Source organism: Hemicordylus capensis, chromosome 5 (assembly GCF_027244095.1).
Source record: "Hemicordylus capensis ecotype Gifberg chromosome 5, rHemCap1.1.pri, whole genome shotgun sequence".
Classification (NCBI taxonomy): Eukaryota; Metazoa; Chordata; class Lepidosauria; order Squamata; family Cordylidae; genus Hemicordylus; species Hemicordylus capensis.
In genome coordinates this window covers 105,894,180-105,915,204 of record NC_069661.1, presented here as the reverse complement: position 1 = coordinate 105,915,204, position 21,025 = coordinate 105,894,180, and the positions used below count along the sequence as shown (strand labels likewise).

The window sequence follows — 21,025 nt, the reverse complement described above, 5'->3', positions numbered from 1 at the left end:
GTATTTGCAAACTTGAGGAAATCATTTTTTAAAGTAGCAATACCAAGCCGATTAACTTGGCAACAATGAAAAACAGCAGTAATCAGGTTAAGATGCTTCACTTTGGGTATTTTTTTCAGTACCTCAAAAGGCTTGAATATTTTCACATGATTATTGGTTCTATCATGTATTTCCACTGACTATGGGAAGCAAAGCCAAATCCATTGTAATTTGCAGGCAAGGGTGCTTCACTCAGTGCACTGCACCTGTATTAGAAACCTTTGAGGCCATCTTCTTTTAGGACCTTTGATGTAATTTGGGACATACTTAAAGCTTCAGCTCTGGAAAGGGGATATTACCATATGTCACCACATTTGAGAAGACTTCTTGCTGGGCACATTTATATTCTGCCTGAAAATACAATTGTTCTAATCCAGGGATCCTCAACGTTGGGCCCCCAGATGTTAGTGGACTTCAACTCCCATAATCCCAAGCCCCAGTGGCCTTTGGTTGGGGATTATGGGAGTTGAAGTCCAATAATATCTGGGGGCCCACGCTGAGGATCCCTGTAAATCCATCAAGAAGATATCCATATATATATATATATATATATATATATATATATATATATATATATACGTAGCCTTTCCAGATGTAAATCCAGATGCGTATCCGAATGCATATCCCCATCTGCAATGTAATGCTCATCTGGGCCTTGAACTCTCCAGATCAGGAGTTCCCAACCGTAGGTCTCCCAGATGTTGCTGGACTTCAATTCCCATCAGCCACAATGGCCTTTGGATGGGGATGATGGAAGTTGTAGTCCAACAACATCTGAAACTCAAGGCTGGGAACCCCAGGAGTTTTTCTCTACAGAGCTTTTGCAGTGTTTTTACATTCTGAGGATTGAGGTGTGTTCATATGAGGAAAGGATTAAGCCTGAATTCAGTATGGAGACAGCACAGCAAAGTAGGGATGTGTGGACCGGTCCGGCGGTCCGGGGTCGAACCGAACCACCACCCCCGGTTCCATCGGACCGGAACCGGACTGCCGGGTCCAGTCCGTGAATTTGTCTTTGTTTTTGTTTTTTAAATTAGATAATAAGTACCTTTAGCCCCTTCGGGGGGCTTGCTGAGGCTGCGGGCGGGGGGGTCCATGCACGTTCCCTCTCCCCCTGCCGGCCTTCCTTATCACCGCCGTGGCCCGCTGCAACCCGTTGCGGCCTGGTAATTTGAGCATTTTTAGCCCTTTCAGCCCTTTCGGGCCTCCCTAAGAGCGTGCGGCCACCATTTTGATGGCCACTGCACATGCACCAATGCCCTCTGCGAGACCTCTGTGAGGCCATGGCATGCGCCAATGCCCTCTGCCACGTGCTCTTATGGAGGCCCGAAAGGGCCAAAAATGCTCAAATCACCCCGCCGTGGTGGTGATGAGGAAGGCTGTCAGGAGAAAAGGGAACCCGCGCGGACCCTCCCCCCCCCCGTGGCCTCAACAAGCCCCCCGAAGGGGCTAAAGGTACTTATTATCTGATTTAATTTTTAAAAATCCACAGACCAGTCCGGGACCGGACCGGGGGGCGGGTTCGAGGGGGGAGGCCGAACTGGCCCGGTTCCGTTCAAGGCTGGTCCGGCCTCGAACCAAACTGGGCCAGACAGTTCCGTGCACACCCCTACAGCAAAGTACAATTCATGTAGCAAGCTGAATTACTCATGAAGCAAGCTGAATTACTTGATATACTTCATAAATCTTTATGAGAGGTACACCTGCACAACTTTATGAGATGTACACCTGTACAACTGGGCCCACCAGTTGTTATACATGACTAGTAGAAGCCCATGACCACAGCTGGGTTTATTCTTATCTCTGTTTACGATAACTAGAGACACAGACTAATATTTTTCTTTCCCCAAGGAGTTTGCATAGATGAGTTGATATTTTTAGCATTGCAAATCCTCACATACATATGCCTTTCTACTGAATCCCTTCTTCAAATTACAGTAATTAATTCAGTGCAACTCTCTTTAGTTGTTTTTGCTGTGAAGCCAAGGACTGTGCTAATGACTCTTTCTAGAGCAATGTGTCGGTTTTAAAGTCCATTAACTTTCTATTACTTTTCTGCATAGTAATGCAAATTATTATATTTTCCCCCCATGGTCTTGGAAACCAACTGAACTTTCATCCTGAAATTTCCGGTGTTGGAGCAGTGTGTTTGATTTATCTGCCTTAATCATGCTGATTTCTTAGAAAACAGGAAGCTGCTAACCCTGATTGGCAGCAGCTCCCCTAGGGTTTAGACAGGGGTCTTTCCCATTCCTACCTGGAGTTGCCAAAGAAGGAATTTGGACCCTCCTGTATGTAAAGCCTTTGTTCTTTCACTGAGTTTCATCCTCTCCCATATGAAACTGCAGATCTGAAATAAAACAGATATACATTTCCGCCCCCCGCCCCCATGTGTGTGTGTGGGGGGGGTGTTTCTGAAAAACAGTGGCTGACATCGTGGCTAGATTTATTCAAGACTCTCTGAAATGAAAAGGACAAATTAGGCATGCTCAACTTGGAACTTCCTTGAGTAAATTTAGCCAGGATATCATCCACTGTTTTCAGTTGAACGCTACTAGATACATGTCTGGCATCCTGCATTTTTTCCTGAGAAAACCCACAGCTAAATAAGAGCCTCCCCACCTCTTACAACTTTTAAAAAGGCAGTCAAGAAGCATTTGTTCACCCAGGCATTTAATTAGATATTGGTTTAATTGTGTTTTTAATCATTTTAATATGTTAAATTTTAACTGTTGTATTGTTTTAATCTTTTTATCTGTTGTGTTTATTGTTTTGTTGTAAACTGCCCAGAGACTTGCGTTTTGGGCGGTATATAAATGTGTTAAATAAATAAAATAAATAATGAGTAAGCTGTTCTCTAGACGTCCCCTGCTAACTTGGCAAAGAGGCACATTTTTAACATGGTGGTTCTCTTTATTTAGCAGGGGGAGAGTAACTGGCCCTATCCACCCTCAGCATAGTACCTCTAGTGACTGTTGCTGGTGTCTATCTTAAGTTGCTTTTTAGATTGTGATCCCTTTGGGGACAGGGATCCATCTTATTTATTTATTTTATTTATTATTTATTACTCTAACCACTACGCCACGTGGGCTCTTATGTAGTATTTCTCTGTGTATTTCTCTGTGTATTTCTTTGGAAACTTTTGCTGAAAAGCAGTATATAAATATTTGTTGTTGTTAATTTCATAGCTTAAATTGTGGTGTAAAATCTACTCGTGATATGGTTTGTATCAGTAATGTCTCATGGAAAACCACAAAAAGAGTAGAGGATTGAATGCAAGCCTATGTAGTTTGTAACCCATCAAGGCAAATTAAACATATCAGCTATGAATGATGGCCTGTCAGTGGTTTTGCTACATACTTGATTTTGCCAGGTATGCTCCAGGCAGACAACAAAATCAGCAGGCTTATTGATTCCTTGGTGGACTGCCATATATAGCTTGTGTTCTAAATTTGGCATGGTGGGTAAGAAGCTGCATAGGCCTGGTCTAATTGTTCTAAATCTTCAAAGCCAAGCTTTACTATCAACACTTGGGAAATCAGAAGAAACTGACCCCTCTATCACTCATGAACAAAGCCCTAGTTTCCTTCTTTATTTTTCTTTCTTGAGCAACAAAAATTTCTTGGCACCTCACCCAGAACAGAGTATCACTTCCACTATACTATTTCCCTTTAAAGGTTGTGAAAATACATGTAAGAAGGCATCCAGAAAATCATCACTGGAACTGTTGGATTTTTCTTTGTCTCTAAGATGTTCTCAGTGTTTCTTAGTTACTTCTGACCATTCTGACATTAGGGACGGATGTCTCTTTGGTCAGTTTTGGATGCTTCCCTACAAGAACACTTTCAAAGCAGATACACTCTAGTATGAGCTGGTGCCCAAGAAAAGAGAGGACTTTACAGTCAATTGCATTTTTTTGTTTAAAGCTGCTATTGATACGTTTGTTTAAAGCTACCGTAGGGAGTCTGTTTGCCAAAGTGAGAGATGGACACTTCTGCACTGAGTTTGTAGTATGCTAACATTTGATTGCAAAGAGAGCATAACAGGGTTAGCAATCCTCAAGGTAGCTGTGAGAAATTGGCAATTTAAGCTGCATGATTGATTAACAGCTGTCAACATTACAAAAAAGAACAGTCCATTTGGCAGTAATGAGTTCCTTGTTGGCAATCTCAGAAGGGTGGTTGTGATATGATAATTGAGGCATGTCTTTTATCAGGGTGTGTTGTATTTCCCCCAATATTTTCTTTAGGACAAATTAATTGAATAGTGTGGAAAACAAACCTTCAGCAGGAATTACACCTTCAGAACCAATCACATAATTGATAAAACATGAAATTCTGAACTCTTAAGTGTTGTCATGCCCAGAATCCCTGGGGCTATTCTGACGATTGGGAAAAATCGGGCTAGGAAAGCCTAGCCCGATTTTTCCCGATCGTGAGAACCACCAGGCTTGGTTAACCCGCTCAAGCACCCCTGCCCTTAGCCCGAGTTTGTGGTGCAAGCGCTCCGCAAAACCGGGCTCTCTGGTCGTGAGTAGCTGCGGCGCGGCTCTGAGCTGAGGCTACGAGTGAGTAGACCCCTAAAGGGGAGGCAAAAATCCACCTCCCAGCTCTGGGGAGGTCTCCCCAGTATGCCCTGCGCACTCATGCAGGGCATACTGGGGCTTCCGGGGGCCGCGTGGCCCCCGAGCTCCCCAGCCCCCACCGGCTTCGTCACGGAGCCAGCAATCGTATTGGCGGCCAATCCGTCTGCGGGGAGAAAGGGCTTAGCAGTTTGGGAAAAAGCGGGTCTCATGGATCCGCCTCCTTATCTACAACAAAACCACCAGTTACAATAGAGGTTCATAAGCTTCTTGCACCTATGGACCCCACTCCCCAGATCCTTAGGTATCACCCAATGTATATATTTTCATCAGGCTCCAGTAAAAAAATATAGGGGGAGAGGTAATTAGGACCATTACAATCACCAGAAAGCAAATTATTTTCATTGCAACAAAGATTTGCCATGGACCCCCAAGGGTTCCACGGACCCCAGCTGAAGGACCCATGAACTTAGGCTCTATCCAATTTTTTTAAATGTTATTTTATTTTAAATCATGTGACACCATTTGTATCTCACCTCCCTTTAAGCTTGGCGTGGCTCACAACAATTATTTTAAAATTGTAGCTGACATAATCGCACAATGGTATGTCAGCCTAGTAACACTACATGCATGCAAGCTGAACACATGCATAATCTCTGAGGAGAGCTGGCCTTGAAGTAGCAAGTATGACTTGACCCCTTAACTAAGCAGGGTCCGCCCTGGTTGCTTATGAATGGGAGACTAGAAGTGTGAGCACTGTAAGATATTCTCCTTAGGAGATGGAGCCACTCTGGGAAGAGCATCTAGGTTCCAAGTTCCCTCCCTGGCATCTCCAAGATAGGGCTAAGAGAGGTTTCTGCCTGCAACCTTGGAGAAACTGCTGCATGTCTCTGAAGACAATACTGAGCTAGATAGACCAATGGTCTGACTCAGTATATGGCAGCTTCCTATGTTCCTGTAATTTGCCCAAATGATGTTACGAGAGTAAGCTCATTATTTTGAATAGGCTTACACTTGTGTAACATTTGCACAACTTGTGTGCATGCAGTGTTACTAGGCTGATGTCTATTGCACAGTAAGTCAGCCAATGTTTACTAAACAGCACATGTAGAAAACAGGAAAGAGTGTAACAACAAAGCCAGCACCATCAAATTAATCCCTAACTTGCAGATCACCATCATTCCTAAGTCCATACTGGCCAATACTCTTCAGAATAAATGTGTTTTACAGGCTTTCCAAAAGGCCAGAGGGAACAAACCTCTTCAGGGAATAACCTCCTCAGCAATAAGCTGGTATGTAGAGTACTGTATGTAGGTCCAGGTCCATCAAAGTTCTTTAAAAGTTAATATAAACACTTTCAGTTGATCCCAAAAAGTAATCAGCAGCCTGTATAGCTACTGTAAGACTGGGCCAATGCATTTCAGCATAATTTTTGTCTGCACTAGAAAAAGCTGCAGTAGGCTCTGTTGAGTAGGTAACGTGAATAGTCAATAAAATGCTGGTAATTGCTCAAACAGTGTTGCTTCATGTCCCACCATGTCCCTGAGTCTGACTTAGAAGGGACATCATCAGAAGAGGAGCCTAGATCATGTCCCAAAGTCTCAGTGTCAGAGGAGAACCCTACCACAGATCTCAGGCAAGGAAGAGTCAAGACCCTCTGGTATCTGCAATACTAGCCACAGAGGATGTCCCCATCTTCAACTCTTTCATAGGATCTACATGCTAACTAGCTTATGCTTTGACCCCCCACCCCCAATGCAGGGCTCTCCATACACATCTTTGAACTCCTAGAACAAAAGCCAATCCTATACAGCAGAGTACCTGCCTTACAGTGAGGGGCCTTCTTGTCACTAAAATGCATTTCGTGGAAAGGCTTTTGACCTAAGCAAAAATCCCTTATGAAAGATGCTGGGATCTCAGATCAGGGACTTGGTAGAGGGGCTCGGGTGCCTTGCATCTCCCGGGCAGCTTGCAGGCAAAGGGAACTAGATATCTGATGTGTCACTGTTGCAGTTGCCTAAAAGATGTTCTGTAGCTTCCAGTACCAGCTCAGCAGGACAGCTGATTAAAGGAGCCAATAAAGCCCTTCTGGGTGCATCTAACTTAACTGCTATCTCTAGCCTAGTTTCTCACACTGAGTAACTTGGTGCTCGGTGCTGGTTGAACCGCTGCAGACTACCTTTATGACCTACCTTGGCCTGCCAAACCACTGGCCTGCCTTCCAACCTGCACTCTGAGCCTGGATAGCTATGACCATTAATGAAGATATAGAGAAAGATATCCTACAATACTGAAATCATAGAAAAAATAATAAATCTAAGCTTTGGGAACCGAGTGCCAAAGGGAGCTCATACACCCACATAGTCACATATGTGAAAGAAAGGGGAAAATAAGATTGGTATGCTAGGCACAAACATCACATAATCACACTCACATTGTACAGATGAAATCTCCTCTAGAAGCACCTGCTCTCACAAATCCAAATTGCATATTACTTGCAGATAATGGTACCAAGAATTGATGAGTGTAGGGAAATTTAGAAAGAGTAAGAATTTTGAGTTATGAACATTTGGGGGTTAGGAATAGTTGTATTTGTCAAATGCTGCCAAACCTACTTTTGTGCTTCCGTGTACTTTCATTTCACTTTATAAGTAGTAAGGTTTCACAGAAAATGAGCGCTGAACCAGTTCGTGCACAACCCTACACTCTCCCCCTCCCTCTATCCCTCCTCTCTCTCACGCAAATCCCACTGTGGCTTTCATGTTTAAAACTAGGCATGTGTTTGAAGCATTTCAGCACCTCTATTTCCAGGTGTCGAAATACTTCAAGCTACCCCAGCCAAATCATTTTGGCTGCGGCCGAGCGGGCACTTTAAAAGGAGGAAAGCAGGTCTTACCTGCCCCTCCATTGAAGCTCCGCTGCCACCTCCGGGGGTGTACCATTAATTAGGCAAAGGGAGACAACTGTCTCTTGGCCCACAACCTCTGAGGGCCCCCCAAGGCCAGCCCTTGCCCTTTCTCTTTTCCCCATTTCTTACTCTTTCCCTTTTTTTGTTGTTGCTGCAGTAGCAGCAAAGTGATCCAATACCCACTTCTTTTTGCCTCCTGCCTGCCTCTCATCGTGGCTGCTCCCAGCTGGCCATGCTCCGTGCAGTGCAGACTCACTCACTGAAACTGAGAGCATGCCGATTGAGCAGGGCCGGTGCCAGACTATTTTGCACCCTAGGCAAACACATCGACACTCTACACTCTGCACCCCTCTGAGGTCTGCACTCTGCACCCCTCTGAGGTCTGCGCCCTAGGCGGCTGCCTACTTGGCCTAATGGTAGCACCTGCCCTGTGACTGAGTGACGTCAGGCAGGCAAGGGTCAAGCGGCAGCAGCAGCGAGAGGAAGTGCTGGAGCTTTGAAGCCAAGCTGCTAGCTGGAGGCTGCCTGAGGGCTGCATAAAAGCCTTGTTTCGTTTTTGTTGCCGACAGACTGACTCACAAGAAGGCGGGGGGGGGGAGTAAATGCAAGTCGTATTAGGCAGGGGGAGGGGAAGAAGAATGTAAAGGAAAAGAAACTGCCTGAAGGCTGCATAATTGTCTTGTTCTGCTGTGCTGACTGGCCCTCAAGAAGGCAAGGCAGGGGTAGGATGGTAAACGAAACTTTTATTTCTACGAAACTTTTATTTTTAAAAGTAAGCATTGGGTTGAGGGAACAAGTGGAATGTGAAGAAAACAAATAAAAAAAGAGGGAGAGATTATAAGAAAGGGGTGGGGGCTGCCTTGGTCCTGCTGTCTCACAAGAAGGGGAGGAACGATGGAAGGTAAAAGAAACTTGTATTTTTAAAAGTAAGCATGATGGAGGTATAGAGAACAGTTGGTGTTCAATGTTGGGATCTTGTAGGATGAATCATCCATTTAAAGACTTGCATCAAAATAAGGCTTTGCAAATCAGTTGATGATGAGGATTTTTTTTTTTTAAGCTGCCTTTCTCTCCTGTCCCTGAAATGCTTACTACTTAAACGCCAAGAAACTGGGATGACTCCATGCATGTATTCCATTCTGTTGTCTGGTTTGAAATCAAATTAGGAGATAGCTAGATAGAGACTGATTGTCTAAACTTATTAGTGATTGCTGGTGGGTGACTTCTCTTTCTGTTGGCATAGCTCAGGGTAGTGTTTGTATGATTCTTTCTTCCGACTTTCATACTTACAACACCTGTGAGGTGGGTTAGGAAGAGAGAGAGTATCTAGTCTAAGGTTATCCCCTGAGCTTCCTGGCTGAGTATGGAAGGATTTGAACCCAATTCTCATCCAGCACTCTAACCTGGCTTTTAACTAGGTGGGGTACTGAGTGCAGGAGACAAAGGAGAATAAACTCCTTATTTTAGCTATGAAACAAGTACTGGAGTAGCTAAACATTATTAAGGTTGGCTGGCATAAACTAGAAACACAGAGAGAGACATACACGTACTCCATAGTAAACCTGTGTTCACTGGGATAAACTCAAGATTTTTTTTGTTCAGGACTGTTTGTTTGTTTGTTCGATTTCTATACCGCCCTTCCAAAAAATGGCTCAGGGCAGTTTACACAGAGAAATAACAAATAAATAAGATGGATCCCTGTCCCCAAAGGGCTCATGAGCTAAAAAGAAACATAGGATAGACACCAGCAACAGTCACTGGAGGTACTGTGCTGGGGGTGGATAAGGCCAGTTACTCTCCTGCTGCTAAATAAAGAGAATCACCACATTTAAAAGGTGCCTCTTTGCCAAGTTAGCAGGGGTGAATCTGAATCTGAATCTGTTCCCTATCAGCTGGTTGAGATATACGTGCAAATGTGAAGTGGAAGAAAGGAAAAAACTGTGAAATCCATTTTTTCTTTCATATTTGTGGATTTATATATGTGTGTACACTTGTATCTATAATGGCATACAAAATTTGCACACATTGCCTTGATACTGCTGCCCAAAACAAAATTCATTCTGCATATGGATGAAAGAAAATAGGTGGAACACTGGTGCTGAGGGCTGGCTGACATCCAAAGCAGAAGAGCAGCAGCACAGAGTAAGAGAATCAGAGCAGAGGGGCAAAGAGCCCTGTGGCATGTTAAAGCAGAAGCAGGCATTGGGTAGATTGGCATCAGAAAGTTGATGATTCCCACTAATTTAACAAGAGCAAGTTAAAAAAAACCACACACATCTCTACAGGGGCATATCTAGGGTGGGGCAGGCAGGGCACGTGCCCCGGGTGCCACTTGAAGGGGGCGCCATTTCTTAAAATTAATTTTAAAAAAAAAAGCCTGCCAAAAACAAAATGGCCACCATGCATGCTCAAATGGCCTCTGGGAGGCCCTAGGCCATACTAGGCCTCACAGAGGCCACTTGAGCATGCATGGTGGCCATTTTGTTTTCAGCTGCCATTTTTTAAAAAAAATAATAATTTAAAAAATGGCCACTGCACATGCTGAAATGGTCCCTGTGAGGCCCTAGAGGGGGAACCTTTGCAGACTCCCAGCCACGGCCTTTAGGAAGCCCCCTGAAGGGGCTACAGGTAATTAGATAGATAGATAGATAGATAGATAGATAGATAGATAGATATAGTCACTGTACACATATTTAGATATGTGACTTGAATGTGACCTTCAGACTTGTATTTTTCAGCTGATATAATGGTAAAGTTATATGAAAGATGGGTGTCAGATGTTTGGACAGGGGGCGCAATTTCAATGCTTGCCCTAGGCACTATTTTCCCTAGATACGCCTCTGTTCACATGTGCCTTGTCAGCATTGGTATCAGCCAGTGTCTTTATGCCACCTTTATGCATTATATATTTTGTAAACATTCCTATGGCAAAATACATGTGTTGCTACATTGTATTCATGACAGAATCATGCCATCTTCTTCATAACTGGCCATTGATAGCCCCTGATATAGTTTGATTGATTAATAAAATAAAAGATATTACAAAAACAGCATAAAATGCTAGTGCTGTTTCCTTTTAAGGAAATTGAAGTGTGCTCCTTGGACTGCCTTGTAAGCATACTTGGAATCAGTGTCCTTGAAAGCATATTATGTGTACAAATAAGCCCTATTCACAAGTTACGTTCAATGCACAAACAATGGTACACTTCATATCTGTAGCCTGTGTTTGAGGGGCCTGTACCCAGGTCCAGCTTTTAAATGAATCCATGTACAAGCATTCACAGAAAAATGTGTACATGTGTTGCATCTGTAACATCTGAACATAATCTAACATCTGAACAGGGCTATAGATATAAAGAAAATCAGAATTTATCTGATGGCATTTTCAGCTCAGTACAGAAAGGAGTGCTTACACATGCATTGTAGAATGTGGAGCTGGTTTTATCACCTTTTTGAGACAGAGGATGTGTCTGGTTGTGGATTTTAAAACATCAGCACATGTGGTACAAGAAGTCCATATAGAGTTTTGTGACCCCTTCTTTGCATTTGTGCACCTTTTGGAAGTTTGGAACTCATGAAGCTATAAAACGAAGGGATTATTGAAAGAATAGTTGGTGCTTTTAGATTTTATGTATTAGCCCATATGAAATATTAACATAATGGGTATTATTGGTTATTTTAATGTGTATGTATATGTGAATTTTGATGATTTTAAGGATTTATGTATTGATTTGAGTATATATGTGGGTAATTCTAAAACAGTATATATTAAATATCCAGCAACTTTCATCCTTTGGTATGTTTTGAGAAAAATCCTTACAATATTAGGTTGCAGTTGAATGTGTCCCCTTAATGTCTTTTTACAGATTTATTTAATATTGCATATAGCAAAGGTTTTGTGTGGGTGGGTTCTTGTGGTGCAATATAGAGTTTCTATTGGACTCACCTAGGTCCTTCTTCTTTTTGTTGCCATTCTTTCACCTAAAACATGTCCTTTATTTTTATTTATTTTTTGTGTTGGGGGGGGGGACTCTTTAAAGAGTTGAAAAACTTCTGTGGAGAGGGGTGGGAAGGTTGGCCTCATGACTGTAAACTATGAGAGCAGGTCCGCCCTTCCCCGTGCCAGGGATGAACCTAGGCAATTGGGGTGCCTCCAGCAGCCACCCTGAGCCCGCCATGCCATGCCTCTGTTTTTTGTTTTTGCATAATTCAAGCCATCATGACATGTGTGTGGCTGAGGGGTGGGCCGGGGGGTGAGCTGAGCAGGACTTGCTTCCCACCCCCCAGTGGTGGCGGCCGGAGTGACCACTCGGCCTGTCCATCTGGCCCAGAGGCTCTTGTTTACTGCGAGGCGCTACAGCGCACCGGTGCAGTTAAAATAGATTGCCACAAGCCCATGATGCCACGCGCTGGAGCGCCTCGCAGTTATCAAGAGCCACTGGGCTGAATAGACAAGCCCAGCGGTCACTTCGGACAACACCGGGGGAGCAGGCAGGCAAGTCTTGCTAAGCTCACTCCCCAGCTGCCACTCCTCACTTAAATTATACAAAACAAAAACACGGGAGGTACAGTGTGGCAAGGCGGGCACAGGTGGTTGCAGGAGGCCCCTCTCCCCCGACCATTTGGAGCCTGTCCCTGGAGGCCATGGACCAGGGCCCCAATGTCCGGGGGTAAGAGCTCCTCTGCCCCCCCCCCCGCCCTACCAACCAGTCAATCCTCAAGGAAAAACATTCTGAGCAAAAAACACTCTGAGCAAAGTGACTTTCAACAGCAACTGAGTGCTTCCGTATTTCTATGTGACACCTTTTTGCTTCCTGATAAAATAATATACTGGAGAGTAATTGCAGTGCTGTTGGTGGCGGCAGCAGGCAGAGGGGCAGGAAGTGAGGGGTACATACCAGCTGACAGAATGTCAACAGAACATTAAGCAAAAGCACTTCCAACAACAACATATGGTTTAAATATAGTGGCAGAAATAATAGCTGTAAGGAGGCAATTGCTAGAATGCCTAAAAATGTAAGAGCAGCATCCTTAGTGGGATTCATCCATCCCTTGTGGGGCCATGAGCTACCATGTTGGGTCTTTTGAGAGGACAGAGAGGAGGTCCCTTTGTCCAGTGTTCATATTAATGTGCAGTGCATCAAACTATGTGCAGCAGAAACTAAGATTTTGTACAGTTGGGCCTATTGAGTTTAATAAGGATGTGGGTTGTTTCCTAAGAAGAAACAGAGGGGGCGGGGATAACTGTTTGCTTTCCATTGTCATAACCTTATATAAAAAGTACATTACAGCCTTCTGTTGCGCCCTCTCATTCTTTGTGGGCCAGCTTCATTTTTTGTGCTTCCCCTCTTTCTTTGTCCTTCTTATTTCCCCTCCCTTCCTCCCTCTCAGTCACTTTCGATTCTTTCACCTTTTTCCTTCTGTAAGCAAATTCTGAAGGAAGGGGATGCTTGTGGGTAGGGGTGGGCTGCAGCCGCTGCTTGTGCAGTTGGACACAAAGTTTATAATAAACCTGCATGCTTCCTCTGTAACATGTAAGAATGCAAAGGCAACAGCCGCACCCATTGCATGTCCCCAGCATCTGGAATTCAGCCTGTGCACCTGGAGGTTCTCTATAGCCATCATGACTAATAGCCACAGAGGGATCTCTCCTCCCCCGGGAATGTTTCTAACCATTGTGGAGATTCTACCAGTTCTGGATGGGGTTGCACTCCCCTTGAAGGAACAAGTACGCAGCTTGGGGGTACTACTGGACCCGGCTCTGCTCTTGGAAGCTCAGGTGGAGGCGGTGGCCAGGGGTGCCTTTGCACGGCTTCGGCTGGTGCGCCAGCTGCGTCCCTTTCTCGAGAAGGCAGATCTGGCCACAGTTACCCACGCCTTAGTCACGTCGCGGCTGGATTACTGTAACGCGCTCTACGTGGGGCTGCCCTTGAAGAATATCCGGAAACTGCAGCTAGTGCAAAACGCGGCAGCGAGGGTGTTATCCAGAGCTGCCCGTTGGGAACATATCACCCCCATTTTGAAAGAGCTGCACTGGCTACCGGTTCGTTTCCAGGTCCAATTCAAGGTGCTGGTTTTGACCTTTAAAGCCCTAAACGGTTTGGGCCCAGGGTATTTGAGGGACCGCCTGCTCCCAAGGGTTGCTGCCCGCTTGACGAGGACATCTGAGGGGGCCCTGCTCCGGGTGCCGACAATGAGAGAGGCCCGGCTGTCGTGCACTCGGGACAGGGCCTTCTCTGTTGCTGCCCCCAGACTCTGGAATGCTCTCCCAGTGGTCATTCGCTCCTCGGACTCCATCATGGCTTTTAGAAAGCTTGTAAAGACTTGGCTTTTTACCCAGGCTTTTACATAATCGTTTTTACTGCTGCTTCTGGGTGTTTTTATTTCTTGTATTGTTTTATGCCTGTTTTTATATGTTTTTATACTCTTAGCATGTTGTTTTTATTGTGTTTTTATTATATGTTTTTAACTTTTGTAAACCGCCTTGGGGCTATATTTTAACGAAAGGCGGTATAAAAATGCAAAAATAAATAAATAAATAAATAAATAAATAACCCCCATTCAAGCCCATCTAAGCTAGTGGTCATCACCACATCTAGAGGTGGTGAGTTCCACAAGTTAATTGGCTTTCTTTTTGTGTATTCTGAACAGAGATGGGCCTCAGTGCTGAATGTGATTTAGAGGAATTTCCTAGCTAAAGGACTTCAGCAAATGATTAGGTGGAAATCTAATCTAAGTGATTAGGTGGGAAATTAGCTGGGGACATGCAATGGATGTGGCTGTTGCCTTTGCCCTCTTACATGTTACAGAGGACTCATGCAAGGCTTATTATAAACTTTGTGTCCAACTGTACAAGCAGCAGCTGCAGCCCACCCCTATCCACAAGCATCCCCTTCCTTCAAAATTTGTTAACAGAAGGGGAAAGTCAAATGAATAGAAAGTGACATGTGGGGAGCAGGGAGGGCAGGACTGGGATGAATCGCCCCTGGTGCTCTGACACTTTGAGCTGCACCCCCAAGACAGTGTTTGGATTCAAACCAGAGCCAGCATGACCAGTAACAGTAATTTGTGACTTCACAGTCAGCCACAGAATTCTGCCATCATGGTCCCCCTTGGAAACCTGTGAAGATTCTGCAGCAGGCTCACTTGGCAGCGTTTTAGATTAGCTGAAGCATCTTCGATAAATTGGCTGTCTTCGGCTGTCAGTTTATTAGCAGCTTATCAGCTTAGTTGTCAAGATGGGTGGCTGTTGGTCATGTGTGGCCTGCAGGTAAGTCTCTGGCATGGTGGGTGAAGCAAAATCTAATGGCGGTGTGGACTAGGTTTTAAAGATGCCCTTCCGTTGTTTTAGCCTGTCTGGGCAGAGAACTGAAGGCCAGCCTGCTGTGTTCACACGTGTTTGTGCTCCCTGTGGGAATTTCAGTGGTCACAAGTTCACCACCACTATTCACACCACACAGCTTCTCCTTGAAATGCAGGCGGCCCTCGAAGGTCACCTGCTTGGCTGATTTCCACTGTTTTTCTTAAGCTTGGAGGTCCTAGACCAGTGAAGCTGTATCACTCAGGAGCTACTGGCTGGCTCCTGTGGGCCCACTTGGGGGTTTGTGGGAAAATCCTGCCCACCAGTTGAAGCTGACTTCAAAAGCTGCCCCCCAGCACCCCCATGTTATTTCCAAGAACATGCCTAACAATTACATTCACTGCTCCCAACTATGGAATCATCCACATTTAGCAGGGCCACCTATAAGGATTATGGGAGAGGACATACCTGGCTGCATCTGAATTAAAATTAGAGGGAGGGCACATACTAGTAATACCCCTAGTAATACTAGTAATACCCCTAGTATTACTGGGGGAGGAGACCCCCTCTTTCCTGTGATTTGCTACTAAGAATATTTCTCCTTATCTCTGCAGGGATGAAGATGAAGAGGGGGCACTGACAGGTAAGTGGATGATGAGAGTGCCTGCTTCTCCTCAGGGCTCCCCAGCCCCCCAGGGAAAGCCTCCTTGGAGAACTGTTTCTCATAGACAATGGAGAGAGATGGGCAGACATCCCTCCGATGGATGGATAGCAGGAGGGCAGGTTCAGCCACCTCTGTCCTTTGCTGCTGATGCAGCCGAAAGTGTTAGAGGAGACGGGGGGGGGGCTCTGTGAGTCACATCTAGCTATCCTCCATTCGAAGAGGAGATGGGGAAAGGGCTGTGGCAGCAGGCTGGTAGGTTTGGTCATTTTCCTTTAGAGGTTGTGCACTTTTGAAAAAGTCCTGCAAGAACCCTTTGCCCACACCCAGCCCCAAGACATCCTCTGGGTCTTTTTCTCCCTGCCTTCAAGAAGAGGAAGCTAATTGTTTCCAAAGTATCTCATTTTTTGACAATTACATGGGTCAAGATGGAATTGGAGGATTACCTGAAAACAAGGGCAACATTTCCTGGCCAATGTGTTCTGAGCTTGGACCAAAGAGACTCTTTCTTTCTCCGACCACAGTTTTCTACCTCTAGGAGCCAGGCCTGCATTCCTGAGATCACAGCTATGCTTCCTGCTTATGGCATCCAGGCAGATTTTCAAGACCCCCCCCACCCCACTAGGCCAAGAGGCTGTAACTAGGGGTTGGTTCGTGAACCAGAGATAGTCCATGTCAACCATCAGCTCCCATTCTGCTCAAAGGAGAAGCTTCTTTCCTCACATAGAAGGGAGAGCCCATAGCCCAGTAGTGGAACAATTGCTTTGCATGCACAAGGTCTCCTGTTGAGACTTCATCATCTTCTGTTAAAGGATCTTAGCTAGCTAGGAAAAGGCCTCTGCCCAAGAGTGGCTGCCAGCCAGAGTAGGGCAAAGAGAGCCAAGAGCATGACTTGGTAGAAGGCAGCTGCACTTGTATGTACAGCAGGCAGAGCCTGGCCATTGCACTCCCTTCTGAAGTGTACTTGTTGAGGGCTGTCTTGCCAGTCAGTGCTATGCAATGTACTCCTCTTCATTCCTTGCTTGTTTCCTTGGGTGGCCCACCTCACCCACAATCCCAGGCTACTTCCCAGCTGGCTAACCTAGGCAGAAAAGGGAGGCCATTTCTATCAGGCCTACAAGCCACGATCATTTCCTGATTCCTGCTTTATTTCCTCTCTTTCAGGTCATCCCAGAAACCCAACCCATGTTGCACCATTTTCTGGGGGACTCCCCAATGTTTTGGGGGACACTCTGGGGAAAGAGCTCACTGAGGAACCCTTCGTGCCAGAACCTCTTCCAGCACCTTGCATCACCAACAACATCCTGGGGGAAGAGCTCACTGAGGAACCCTCCATGCCAGAACCCCTTCCAGCACCTCGCATGACCAATAACATCCTGGGGGAAGAGCTCACTGAGGAACCGTCCATGCCAGAACTACTTCCAGTACCTCACATCACCAACGACATCCTGGGGGAAGAGCTCACTGAGGAACCCTCCATGCCAGAACAACTTCCAGCACCTCGTATCACCAACGAAATCCTGGAGGAAGAGCTCACTGAGGAACCCTCCATGCCAGAACCCCTTCCAGCACCTCACATCACCAAGGACATCCTGGGGGAAGCGCTCATTGAGGAACCCTCCATGCCAGAACCCCTTCCAGCAACTCACATCACCAAGGACATCCTGGGGGAAGCACTCATTGGGGAACCCTCCATGCCAGAACCCCTTCCAGCACCTTGCATCACCAACATCCTGGGGGAAGAGCTCACTGAGAAACCCTCCATGCCAGAACCACTTCCAGCACCTCGTATCACCAACGACATCCTGGGGGAAGAGCTCACTGAGGACCCCTCCATGACAGAACCCCTTCCAGCACCTTGTATCACCAACGACATCCTGGGGGAAGAGCTCACTGAGGAACCCTCCATGACAGAACCCCTTCCAGCACCTCGCATCACCAACAACATCCTCGGCGAAGTGCTCATTGAGGAACCCTCCGTGCCAGAACCCCTTCCAGCACCTCACATCACCACCAACATCCTGGAGGAAGAGCTCACTGAGGAACCCTCCGTGCCAGAACCTCTTCCAGCACATGGCATGACCAATGACATCCTGGAGGAAGAGCTCACTGAGGAACCCTCCATGCCAGAACCTCTTCCAGCACCTCGCATCACCAATGACATCCTGGAGGAAGAGCTCATTGAGGAAACCTCAATGCCAGAACCCCTTCCAACACCTTGCATCACCAATGACCTACTGGGGAAAGTGCTCATTGAGGATACCTCAGTGCCAGGTCCTTCCATCCTCACAGACACTCCAAAGGAAGCAGCTTCTGTGTCAGAGCTTACTAGAGCCTTCCATTGCTGATAATTATCTTCAGCAAGAAGTAGAACTCCTCAAAGGGTTACAGCATGACTATGTCCAGCAGCGTAAGTATTGCGACACCTCAGAAACCTTTTGCATATACACCCAGCACAAAGATCAGCTGCAGTTTTGATACCCAGTCCAGATGATGGACTAAGCCCTAACACTGCCCTTTTTGCAAGTCACCAGTACTCAGCCTGGTCAGCACATACAACATTTGTTCCTTTTTGCTCTCTTGGTTGCAGAACTGAGGGTTCGCCGCATTTCCCAACAGTTCCCTCGTTCTCTCCTGGCCATCAACCTGCAAATTGGACACATGCGGACAAGGCTCATCCACAGTGAAGTTCGGCTGCAGCGGTGGCAAAGGGAAGGTATGTTCACAGCATGCCCCTGAAATTGCTGCTGGGCTAAGAACGGCTCTTTTGCTCTGTTTCTTTCATGATGAAATGCTTGATTTGAGTCTGCATCTAAGGTTTCAGAGGGGAGGCCTGTGAGTGGGTTGTCAGTGCTGGCTGAAGTGTTCCTTCGTTTTCTGTCTTTCAGGTGTCCAAGCTCCAGTGCCTGTAATCCAAGCAGCTTCTCAGAGTGAGCAGTGAGGGCAAGTGATGGTGGGTGTGGTAGGATGTCAGCCTTTGCAGCTGACCTCCTGCTTCTTCTTCTCTCTTGCAGATGTTCCTGCAGGCCCTGCTGTACTTCTCCAGCCCTCTGGGTCTGATTCATCATTGTCCTCTGCCTTCCTGGAGGTTGCCTCCATCCCACCCTCTACATCCATCTCTTCCCTCCTCCTGCATCCCTCTCCACCTCCTCCTCCTTCCCCACCTCCTCTGGAGCCGGACCTCAGCAATGTGAAAGAAACTCTGCAGAGTTTGGTAGAGATGCAGGTCCATCAGCTGCGTGACCGTAAGTCTCACAGAGGCAGCACTCCATAACCTCTACCTTTTCCATCCTCGTCGTGATTTTACAATCTAAAAAACTTATAGTCTAAAAACAGAGGCAGGGATACAATAGAAGAAGTAGAGGGAAGCTGAGGTGGGGGCAAGTGGGGGAAAGATGTGTATGTATTTCAGCCGCAGATCCTTAGGACCAGGAAGACCCAGGTTTGAATTTTCATCCAGCCATGAAACTTGCTAGGTGACTTTGGGCCAGTCACTTGTCCCACAGCCTAACTTACCTCTTAGGGTTATTGTGAGGAAAAAATAACCATGTATAAACCTCCCTGAGCTGCTTGAGGAAGAGCAGAATATGAATGCTAAAAGAAAAACAAATATCAGCCCTTTTGAGTTTAAGCTGAGATGAAACAGGAAACCAAGGAGGATGATATACAATTGTGCATATTGCAAATCCTCCTTATAGTGTCATCAATGTACATGGGCAAAAGTTCCCTGCCACCAGGAGCATACAGTCTAAAGTTTGGCTTTGGAGAGAGAAGTGAGGAAGAGGAGGAATGGGAGAGGAAAGCATAAGGGGCATTCAATTCAAGCCGATGGAGCTGCCTCTACTGAGGCATTACGCCAAAGGCTGCGCAGTGGAGGTGGGTTTTCAGGTATCATTGGAGGGATAGGAGAGAGACGAGGGGCCACATCTGAGTGGCTGTTCCAGACCCAAGGGTCAGCGAGAGGGAAGAGAAAGAGTTGTTTTAGAGAGCAGGAGACCTTCAGGTGGCTCCTGAAGACAGAGAAGCTGGAAGAGCAAAAATCAACCTAATGAAGTGCAAGTTCACCGGGGGGTACATAGCCATGGAGGGTTTTCAAGACAGAGAGGAGGAGTCTGTGCTGGGCATGGAAGGGGACTAGAAGTCCGTGCAGGGACTGACATGGTGGAGGACAGGCCCCTTCACCCTGTTTGTTTTCTCTCCTTCAAGGCCAAAGAGACATCCGCAGCTGCCAGGAATGCTTACAAAGCTTCAAGGCACTGAGGGGACAATTGAGGCAGCTAAGGATCCGACTGGCCAGGGTGGAAGCCACTATGGGGATCGTGGTTCCTCCAAGGGAGCTGGACATTGCTGAGGAAGAAGGGGAAGGCAAATTAAAAGAGAAAACTGTGCTACTATTTACATAAGTAGCAATAAAATGCTGTGTATATATTTTTAAAATATTAAATATTTGTTTTAATAGGATGTAGAGATAGAACAGCAATAAAACTTGCATATTTATTGTTTAAATTGTCTTGCTTTGAATATTCTTTGGGTAAAGCTGGCCGTAATCTATAAGAATATGTCAAATAAATGTTGGAAATGTAAGAAAGAAGAGGGTTCCTATATACATATATGGTGGACATGCAATAAATTGAGAGGTTATTGGGACTTAATATATAACGAGCTTAAAAATATATTCAAAATGACTTTTCCCAAGAGTCCAGAATCAATACTATTAGGTATTGATAACAATGCTCTCCCGAGGAAATATTGGACCCTCTTCATGTACTTAACAGCGGCAGCAAGACTGACATTTGCGCGCAAATGGAAAGACAGTCAATGCCCGTCTAAAGAGGATTGGATTCTTAAAGTACTAGAATTGGCAGAAATGGCGAAATTAACATCACTACTAAGAAATAAATTTGAAGAATTTAAAAAAGAATGGGACCCTCTTCTTGTCTATTTAAAAATACATCACAAAGTGGATTTTTGTCAGGCTTTTGAGGGCTAACTACAAATGTTTCAAAAACACCCCAAAGTTATTTTCTATATGAATTACTGGGGAGAGAATGTTTAATCTATAGGCAAGATCCGGTCATTGTTAACAACACTTGTTCCAATGATGAGATTGAAGTCTTTATTGTGTGTGTTTGTGAGTGTTTGTATCATTTGTGTTTGTCCTTCTGTGTTGTGAAAATTGAATAAAAAGTATAAGGCAAAAAATGAATATTCTTTGGGTAGAGTTGGGTAAAAAGGTCTTTGGGTCAAACTCAGCTACAGAAAAGATTCTCTTGGCCATTCCACTCAGGGCCAAGAGATGTTTGAGAGGTTCAAGATGAAGCTCAAGATAGACAGTTGAGCTTGTCTGCCCCAACATGTATGGCTAGGAGGCTGGATTTTGGCCCTGAAGAGAGATCTGCCCCGTGTGGAAGAGGATGGAATGGTGATGTGGAAGAGGAAGCTTGATTTAGGGCAGGGCTGCACAACTCCAGCCCTCCAGCTGCTGTTTGGCTACAGTTCCCATCAACCCTGACTATTGGCTACTGCAACTACTGG

At 45.7% G+C, this 21,025-nt stretch overlaps 1 protein-coding gene across 5 annotated transcripts in view; it reads left to right on the top strand.

Annotated features, from left to right (window-relative positions):
• Nucleotides 1–20,679, top strand: part of LOC128327045 (magnetosome-associated protein MamJ-like) — a 41,957-nt gene extending 21,278 nt beyond the window's left edge. The window contains exons 1-6 of one of the 5 annotated variants that reach the window (XR_008308420.1): nucleotides 14,668–14,799; nucleotides 15,444–15,472; nucleotides 16,655–17,900; nucleotides 18,081–18,206; nucleotides 18,379–18,735; nucleotides 19,697–20,679. Coding sequence is in view for 1 of the 5 variants with exons in the window: in XM_053255179.1 (XP_053111154.1) it covers nucleotides 14,768–14,799; nucleotides 15,444–15,472; nucleotides 16,655–17,838 (1,245 nt within the window). In the remaining 4 variants the exon portion in view is untranslated. Of the gene's footprint in view, nucleotides 1–8,186; nucleotides 8,260–14,667; nucleotides 14,800–15,443; nucleotides 15,473–16,654; nucleotides 18,038–18,080; nucleotides 18,736–19,696 lie in introns of those variants that run through there. The other 4 variants (XR_008308421.1, XR_008308419.1, XR_008308422.1 and 1 more) reach the window with 4 other exon arrangements.
• Nucleotides 20,680–21,025: the final 346 nt, after the last annotated feature.